The sequence below is a fragment of the Astatotilapia calliptera genome, chromosome 10 (assembly GCF_964374335.1).
Source record: "Astatotilapia calliptera chromosome 10, fAstCal68.1, whole genome shotgun sequence".
NCBI classification, from domain to species: Eukaryota; Metazoa; Chordata; class Actinopteri; order Cichliformes; family Cichlidae; genus Astatotilapia; species Astatotilapia calliptera.
In genome coordinates this window covers 18,223,873-18,233,525 of record NC_137431.1, presented here as the reverse complement: position 1 = coordinate 18,233,525, position 9,653 = coordinate 18,223,873, and the positions used below count along the sequence as shown (strand labels likewise).

General features: G+C 37.0%; 1 protein-coding gene across 1 annotated transcript; it reads left to right on the top strand.

The window, feature by feature from the left end:
* Positions 1-5,077: 5,077 nt before the first annotated feature.
* Positions 5,078-9,534, top strand: LOC145431409 (cyclin-A1-like). Its single transcript, XM_080307138.1, has 8 exons — positions 5,078-5,239; positions 7,117-7,336; positions 7,426-7,520; positions 7,667-7,893; positions 8,021-8,225; positions 8,334-8,447; positions 8,547-8,680; positions 8,816-9,534. The coding sequence occupies exons 1-8, from the start codon at positions 5,093-5,095 to the stop codon at positions 8,865-8,867; spliced, it is 1,194 nt and encodes a 397-aa protein (XP_080163264.1). The 5' UTR covers positions 5,078-5,092; the 3' UTR covers positions 8,868-9,534.
* The last annotated feature ends 119 nt before the right edge of the window (positions 9,535-9,653 follow it).

Here is a 9,653-nt window from a genome sequence, read left to right as displayed (position 1 = left end):
GTTGGAACCCTTTACCTTTCACCAGACCAACTTTCAGCTCTCTGCTCTGTGAAATCACTGCTGAGCCCTCCTCCTAAAAATGTAATTGCTTTCATCCTTCACCCAAATACAGTTGAATGGCTGTTTAGTTACTCTGTGATATAATCAAGATTATAAAGGAGCTTTATAAATGAATTCCACTGACTAATATTACTACCACTACCAGTAGTAATAATGATAACAATAAAGGTTTATTCATATTAAAAAATATTTTGTAAATGAGAATTGTTGTCCAAGTCTACAATTGAGAATAGTTTTAAATTTTAAAGTCTTACATTTAATCCTCCTGTATACCTTTAGTCATTCTTAAATCTAGACAGAATTAAAACTGCCAGCATTCAGTACGTATTTAAAACAGTTTGTGCCTGTATCACATTATAAATGCCCGAGGAATGGGTAAAAGTACAGCCAGTTGTGGAATCACAATGCCCTGGCCAAGTCTTATTTAACCATAAATCATTGATACTGTCTAATATTATTTCATGGTTTGATATTCTTTTAAGATTTATATCGCTGATAGCCTTGGCTGTACTGTGCAGTTCAATGGATGATTGAGCTGGAGGGATTGTCGGCTGTAAATGTATTTGGCAATGGTTATTGGTTACTTTCTGACTCCTTTAATTGCAATGATGACTACTGCCTGAGAGAAAAGTGCTAAAATGATGGAATGACACCCATGCATGCATGAATATATCCCCATGGGCTTTCCAAATGCACATATTCCATTTGCATTAAAAAAATACTTGTTGCTTATTAGACATTATGGAAATCATTAATTGTCTTTTTGGCTCCAAAATCTCAACTGAAAACATGCGTGCACAGTAATTACTTGGTAAACATTTTCCCCATTTTCTGGCATGACCTAATATGTCTGGATAAGTGCCACTGAGTGGAAAACCTCAATAGGTGGCAAGAATAGAAAATATATAATGTAAAAAATCTATTTCTTATGTAAATGGATGTTTTGGCAGTGTTTGTTGCATGCATCAGTTGCATTCCTATAGTTTCCACCCAAAGGGGAATGTGTCCTGTTTAGGATTTAGGGGGGGAAAAAAAATCACAATTGTTATTATGAATTATCAAAGTCAAAGTCAAAGTCAACTTTATTTGTCAATTCTGCCACATGTACAGGACATACAGAGAATAGAAATTTCATTACTCTCAAACCCTAGATGAAATAGCAAATGAACATTTAAATATAAGAGAGTGATTAAAAAATGCAAATAAAATAATTAAAAAGTAAAAATTTAAATAAATAAATACAATACAAATTAACAAGAAAGCTATGCAATATACAATATACAATATTCAGGTAAGGGTAAATGACATTGAGTGTAAACCAGGCAGAGTAGTGCAAATAGGCAAATAGTGCAAATGGAGATTTAGTAGTGTACGGTAAGAGAAAGTGTAACAACAAAGTCTTATGAGGTAATGGCAGTCCAATGCTCCACAAAGTGACTGGTAACATCAATGTTGCATCTACAACAACTTAGCAAATAAACAATTTTTAATATCATACTTAAAAAGGCCGACACAAAAACATCATAATTTATTCTAACTGCTTTTTTGGCGAAGAATTTTCAGTCGAAAATTTTGAAATGTATCCTGCATTTGCATGTATGTTTGCACATTTCAATAAATCTGTCCTCCAAAAAACCTTCTTTTTTTAAATTTTTCTAAAATATAAAGAAAGGAAGGGTGGCTCAAGACTTTTCACACCACTGTAAATGATTCTTTATTTCATTTTTAGAAAATATGAAAACAATGCATACTAATCTTTCCTTACTGAAAGATTAAAAACATGCCTTTTTAAAAAATAGAATTACTGAAAAGACACTGTGTTCACACGCTTAGTGAATGGGAACTTTTATACTTTTTAACATCATAATGGTGGATTATGCTTCTGAAGTCACAGAAAGTTGATTCTGTTCATCTGGGCGTCGCATTTTCAGTGGGAGAAACTTTTCACCACTCATCCCAATGACTTCTTCAGTCTTAACTGACTCCAGGTTTTCCCACCCTTCTAAACAGCGCATGCACTGACTAACGATGGGCTGTGAGTTCAGTTTTATGACTGTATACAGTTGTCATGACCACTAATCAATGACCATGAGTTAATGTAATTAGCGAACTGTGTCCTGATATATTTATATGGCTCAGTGGTATTTCAGAACAGGATAATAGACCCCTTCTTTCACTTCCTCCATATGCAAAGTAGACATTCTAGGTGAAACTGGGGAACTTATGGCACGCCCATGTTTATGCCATATTTGTCTACATAGTGTGTTGATGTTTGTGACACACAACTTCTGATTATTAGATCAAAAGTAGATCAAATTTCCTTTACTGCCTGATCTCATACTTTAAATTCAGATACATTTTGAAGAGTTTACTTATCTCAAAGTCTTTATTGGATCTGCTTTTCCTCTGATTTTTAGTACATTAATGGTAAAAACAAAACAAAACTGTCTCACCTGTTTGTTTAGCAGGTGACTCTATGATTTGTGAAGCTTGGAGACCCTTAACAGAGGATTTCATTTATAGATTTAGACTCGTAATTTTTCTGCAATCCGCGACTGAATCTCGGTTCCTGTGATCCGCCATCTTACTCACGCACTAGCTTTAGGCAGTCCTTGCCAAAGTGAGTAAAAATGACATCAAGATGTCATTTGTAAGAGTTACAAACCCATTCTCTCTCACTGTAGTATTGAAAAGGGACATGCTCAGGAATACACGGTGTAACACTTTTGCAAACAGTTTTTTTGTTGCTATGACCTCAGTTGGTGTAGATTTAAGATGACCTATGACTTTTCTCTCTTTTACCATTTTTTTTGTGTATTTTTACTTGCAGAGCTGAAAGATTCACTTTTCAACTTTTAGTTGTTTAACTCATTTAATACCAGCAGTTTTTAGTAATAGTAAACTGATCAATCCATGCATTTTTTTTTTCACGTAGCTTCACCGGTCCCTGCCTCTTGTATTTGATAGCTACAGTTGTGGTTAGAAGTTTACATTTACTTATCAATGACATGAATGCCCTGCTAATTTTGGGTTTTGCCATCTTCAACCAAACAGTTTCAGTAAAAGCAGTTTTAATTATAGTATACGCAGCACAACACTGAGCATCATCCCTGCCATACATGCTCCATCTCCTGTTTTTAGAAAAACAGGAGGTGGAGAGTGATTGGAGTCAAAATGAGCTGGAAATCTGTGACAAACTAGAATCAGTAGAGCTTTAAAAAGGGAACAGTACAAATTTTATATAGAAATTCCACCCATGATGCCAGCAGGGACACAAACAGTAACTATATTCTACATTGGAGAAACTAAAAGGACATTCAGCTGTGGTCAGAAGTTTGAATTGACTTTTCTCTAATCCACACAGGGTCACAATTATACATACGGGCTCAAATACATGCATTCACTTAAATCTTTTTATAAGTGGTCAAAAAGTTGTACAAAGTCTTGAAAAGGCCAAGGAGTGTTAACTCATTATTAGTGATTATGGTCGACTACAACTGTTATTTTCATTTGCCAGGACAAAAAAGATTTGTTTGACAGCACTCATTGGATTGACCAATGCTCAGAACAATAGGGACGTCTAAGAAACTCAGTGAAGATCTAAGAAGGAGAATCGTAGAGTTACAGAAGTTGGGAACGTCGCTAAACAATTTCTAGACACCTGCAGATTCCAAGATCATCAATTCAAACTAGACTATATAAGTACAAGTTATTCAGATGTGCCTGAAGTCTGGAAGAAGACACAAACTTTCACCTTCGTGCTCATCTGAAATTTGAAAGTGCATACATGGATGACCCAAATTCCTGTTGGAGAAATGTTTTATGGCCAGAGGGGTTTAGGAACAACCCTTACATTGGGAGGGGGGTCTGATAAATTTGTTAAGCAATATAGGAATAAAAGCTTTAATCATTACACTCCAGAGGCACGTCATCTCATCAGAAAAAGACTTGGCTATGTTGATCATGACTCAAAGAGGGAAGGACACTCTTGGCAGGGTTTACATTCTGGGCCAGAGAAGACAGACGGTTTGAGAAAGCAGTAAAGGAAACCAAAGCCCCCATCTGTGAACGACCATCGTTCAAAACGGGTGTTGGCTAACGACTCGAGCTTATCCACGTAATCATAGACAAAGATTAAGCTATTTGGCCTCAATGACAAGTAAATGTAGTAAGGAATAATGATATGTAATTCATCAACTTCACATCAAAACAACAGTTAGATGGCTGAAGCTTGGACACAGTCGGGTGTGAACTGTGATCCCAAACACAAAACTGGTTTTGTAATGGATAAAGCAGGCTAAAATTAAGCTTCTGGAATGGCCTTCCAAAAGCCCTGACCTCAACACGACTGATAATCTGTGACACATGTCCACCCTAGTTTAAATATGAACCCTGCCAATTCTGTCAAGAAGAGATCTACCCAGAATTATGCCAGAAACTCGTTGATGGCTACCAAAAGCATGTGGTTGAGCCACAACATGCTAAGAGACATTTAACCAAAGAGAAACTTATACCATAGGGTTAGTGGGGTGTGTATGTATATTTTAAAGCCTGTGTGTGTACTTTTGAGCCTGTGAGAATTATAGAAAGCTATTAAAGATGCTGTACAAATATTGCACCCTGTTAAAAGAGCAGTTGAAAGTGATAATTAAAAGCCTAAAGTGACCATGACTTTGATGCACATGATGAATGCGTATAAACTTCTGACTAAAACTGTAGTTGATCTCCCTTATATGATATTTTCTATGTGATAGTTTTATTAAAAAAACAAACAACTTCATCCACTTTAGCGCTGCGAAACCTGTAATGTGTTTTCCAACATTTCTCTAACTTAAAATCAGTCACTTGCAATCCTGTTTGGCTGCTATACTGCTTTAAAGCATTTTTACTCTGAAAGTAAAGTCTTCATACTTGCTTGCTGTGTTTGCCAATGTATACAGGAAATTGACAGAGACCTGATAATCATTATAATCTTTCTGGATAAAAAAAAGCATATTTTTTACTTGTTCTTTTCCAATGTCTTTGTTTAAAGATGAACTTTAGCAAAAGTCAACGCAGTCGAGCCAGCAAAGAAAATATGGCACCCTCAGCCAGAGTAGATACACTGCAGAGGTCCAAACAGCGGACGGTGCTCGGAGTCTTGTCAGAAAATGAACTGCGAGGTCGATCCCTCAGCCAGGTAGGTGACAGAGAAAAAACACTCCCCACTGCTGTTAACGTGACAATCATGTTAGCTTGTCTATGTTGGTTCTCAGTCATCTAGGACAAAGTAAATGTTTCAGCTTTCATTTAAGAGGCTTCTTCATTTGATATTCAACCTCTAATGGAGATTGTGCCATTGGATGTCATCCCGAAGGTCACTGAGCTACTATTGTCACATGAGCCAGGTACAGCAAATTTATTACACCATAAAAACAAGAAAAATTAAATATTTTAGAAATACCTCAAAACCTTTTTGAAACTAGCAATTACTGTATTTACCAACATACTGGTCTTGTCTGAGAAGCCAGAAATTAATCAAGCATAAGATTTAACATCTAAAATGGATTTTTCTGTTCAGGAATGCAAGTAAATAATTTTAGTTTGGCTTCGTAATCACATCATTTTCCTGCTTTTTTGTAAAACAGTAAAATTGAAAATGAACTGTTCACCAAAATAACAGTAATAATTATATTTTATACTTAAAATTGTCATTCTGATTAAAGAGTGTGGCGGAGGCGTGGCCCCGGGCGCAGCTGCAGGGGAGGAGTGGAGCGGAAGGCTCAACGGGGCGGCACCGCGAGGCTGGTAAGAACAGCTGATATTGTTTATGGACTAATGATGGTCTCCTCCGCTGTGTTTATAGTGAGACGAGGAGGAGCGGCCAGGGGAGATCAGCTGGGCTCGAGCTGTCAGACGGTGCGACTGAGTCAGCTGTCAAAATACAAAAATATCAATAAACGTGGAAGTTGGCTATACCTGCCTGTGTGTGCGTGTGTCTGTGCTGGGTGTACTCTACAAAGAGCTTATGCGTATTGGTAGATTAATATTACAGAAACCAAGGTTGTTAAATCTAAACTGAAAATTAAAACTAGACACAAAAAACTAAAAAGCAGACCTTTGAAAAAAAGTTAAATTACTTTGTGAACTTGGAAAACTAAATAAAATAAATAATAATAAATAGTTTTTTTTTTTTTTATCAGAAATTGCCTCATGAGGCTTTGATAGTTGTGTTTATTGAGACTGTGGATGACTGTGTCAACTGCTTTCAAAAGGTAATGGGTCGTTATTGTAATGTATTTACTGATGTCCTTAAATCTTGTCTCTGGTATGTGCCCACCATAATAAAGTGAATTACTAACAACTAACAACTAAAACTAAGACTGAAACATTTGACTTGAAGCAAAAGGTTAAAATGAAATAAAAATAAAAATTAAGACTAGAAATGAATTAGAAAAGTGTTTTTGGTTATTATCAATACTGCTGATTTAGGGTGGATGAGTAATAAACCTTACACTAGGAGTTGGTCGGATAAATTTGTTAAGCACTGCATGAATAAAAGCTTTGATCAGTGCCAGTGCAACACAAGACTCCACTAGATTGATCAAAGGAGAAAGGAAACTCTCGCTAATGTTTACAATGTCTGGACTGAGAAAACAGACGGTTTGAGAAAGGTGTAAAGGAGGCCTTTGTCCACTGTGAACGACCATCGTTGAAAACGGGTGGTGGTTGACGACTTGGGAAGCTTTCTCAGGAGTTTCAGCTGCCAATCAAGTTGCCTCAGATAATTTTAACAAATCAAACGATGATGAATGGGACAATGGTAGATAGAGGCTTCACCCTTTGTCCCCATTCTCAGTAATGATCAACGCCCCTTTTTCATACCTTCACCCAATAGTAGGTCAGCGACTCTCAGGACCAAGTCCCACTGGGGGTTTATATATCTGGAAGTTCTCTCCTCTGTTATTTCAAAACTGAACAAGACTCGTGGAGGAGAAGGGAAACATCACGCAAGAAATCCAGCTCTCTTCTTTTTAAGGAACCAAGGCCATCATGTTGGGTTATTATCATTTTCAGGGTGGCCAGTTTTCCAGACACAGCTCAACCTCAGAAAGCTCTCAACTCAACTGTCTGGGCTGCCCTTCCAGCTCCAGCTTTGATGTGTACGTGGAAGAGGCTTGCGAAGTTGTCCTTGCGGCTTCTGGCGAAGAAGTTGTCGGACACCGTAATTACCAAGATGAGGAAACCAATGCCCTGCACAATGAAGATATGGTAATCATGCTGGAGCTGAGTTCAAGTGAGTATGACAGATTAAAAAAGAATCTACCAAGAAAACTTGTTGTTTTTTCCTCTTTCCTTAATGCTCATTACTTTTTACTTTTATAGGTCCATGCCAGGATGCTTCTACGCCTTCTGAATCTGAGGAGGTTTTTTGTGTGGAGTATGCCAGAGATATTCACCAGCACTTGAGGAATAATGAGGTTTGAATTTTTTTGTTTGTATGTTTGGTTATTTTTATTTATTTATTTGCCCAGTGACCTCCATAATTTCTTTCAACCTTATTGCAATGTAATTGTGACTTGTTGTTCTTTAGTTCACTATATAATGTTTTGGCTTCTGATTGCAGATTGCATTCAGGCCAAGGCCAAAGTATTTAGAAAGACACCCAGAGATCACGGATGATATGCGCGTCGTTCTGGTGGACTGGATGGCTGAGGTGGCGCAGGAATTCCAACTTCAAGCTGAAACTCTTCATCTTGCTATCAATTACTTGGACCGATTTCTCTCCCTCATCGGAAATGTGAAACGAGGCAAGCTGCAGCTGGTTGGCACGGCTGCCTTGGTGATTGCTGCGTAAGTCACTGTTTGTTTCTAATGATCAATGCTTTTTTTCCCCTTTTCTTTTTTGCTAATAGTCTGTGCTAATAGTCAACCTTACATATAACATGCCATCTGATCTGCTACTTTTTTTTTTTTTTAGAAAATATGAGGAGAAGTCACCTCCTAAACTCGACCAATTTGTGACCATCACAGACAACACCTACACTAAGAAACAGCTGCTTCGGATGGAGCAAGCATTTCTAAGTGTGCTGGGCTTCAACTTGGCGGCACCCACCATAAACTCGTTCCTTCACCTTTTCATGGCCATCCAGTCTGTCTGTGCCAACACCAAAAACCTGGCCCTGGTGAGTAAATTGAACCATTTAACAATAGTCAGGCCAAATGCCTTTAAGGAATATGGATATGATTTTCTATTTTTATTTATTGTATTTTTTTTAATTTCTGCTTTCTAGTATGTGGCGGAGTTAAGCCTGCTGGAAATGGATCCATTTCTACAGTACAGCCCATCTATGGTTGCTGCTGCAGCCTACTGCCTAGCTTCCTACACCATAAATACGTCTTTATGGGTAAGTTTAATATTTTATTTGGTTAATCTAATTTTATTGAAATTTCTTAAGAAATTAGGAAAAAAAATGTGACTTTTAACCTGTGTTTTTCTGCTTTAGCCCGATTCTTTAGTGGCTTTTAGCGGATACACGATGGCTGACATTTCTCCCTGCCTGACTCACCTGTACAAGCTATACGCCAGCGCAGAGAGTCGCCCACTACAGGGCATCAGAGAAAAGTACAAAAATTCAAAGTAAGGAATGGTTTATGTATTTTAAAATTCAAACCACTTTAAAAACAACTATGATAAGATGAAAGCCTGTCATGTGCAGTTTTGCATGTCTTATTTTCTGTCTTTCCTTATGATGTTTTCTGTCTCCGTTTACAGGTACTGTGGCGTTTCATGGATCACTCCCCCTGCTTTTTTGTTTTTCCCGTGACTCACTGCTACACCCATCTGACACAATGAAATGAAGAACAAAACAAACAAAAAAAAAACAAGCAAGCAAAGTGGCATTTGCTGCCAAGACTATTCATATAAGCCGATCTGGACTTTTTTTTTTTTAAATTTATGCAGATGAAAATAACCTGTCCAGATGATCCAGATATCTGCAATAATAAGCCATGTCTGATATTTTTCGAGTTGTTTTGCATGAAAATGTCTGTTTTCTGGTAAGATGCCGTAGAAGTGGTTACCTCAGAAGGTTTCCTGCATCACACACTATTGTCTTTTCATGCAGAATATTTGCTTTTTACATTTGTATATATTTGCAGTGTGTGCTTTTTAAACTTTTATTAACTTTTTTTTTCTACAGCACTTGTACATGTGCAATACATACTTGCAAACACAAACCGCAAGATTTATGTTAACACAGAAAATGATTTGCATTAAAACAAACCGCCTTTTAAGCCTGAACTAAGGCACCATTCTGCGCAGTTAATGTAAAAGTGAACTAAAAGCCACTTTTTATATGTACATGGTGGCAATGGAAAAAGTTTTGGAAGGTAGTATTTAGTGGTAGTTTACTAGAATTATGTATTATGACTGATTGAAAAATGTTTTTAGATAGTATGAACTTTTCAATAAAAGTTCATAGTTTCACAAGAGTTTTTGTCACTGTGTTTTATTTCTTCTTCTGAATGAAATTCTTAATGCATTTAAATTGCAATGTTTAAATATTGTTGTAGCATCCAGTCGAACTGAGAAGGCCAGAACTGATGGTTGT

Bases quoted from the DNA above. Each gene is read 5' to 3' on its own strand.
- LOC145431409 (XM_080307138.1), top strand. From the start codon at position 5,093: ATGAACTTTAGCAAAAGTCAACGCAGTCGAGCCAGCAAAGAAAATATG. The intron at 5,240-7,116 runs GTAGGTGACAGA...TATCATTTTCAG, and splicing joins GAGGTCGATCCCTCAGCCAG to GGTGGCCAGTTTTCCAGACA. The intron at 8,226-8,333 runs GTGAGTAAATTG...TCTGCTTTCTAG, and splicing joins ACACCAAAAACCTGGCCCTG to TATGTGGCGGAGTTAAGCCT.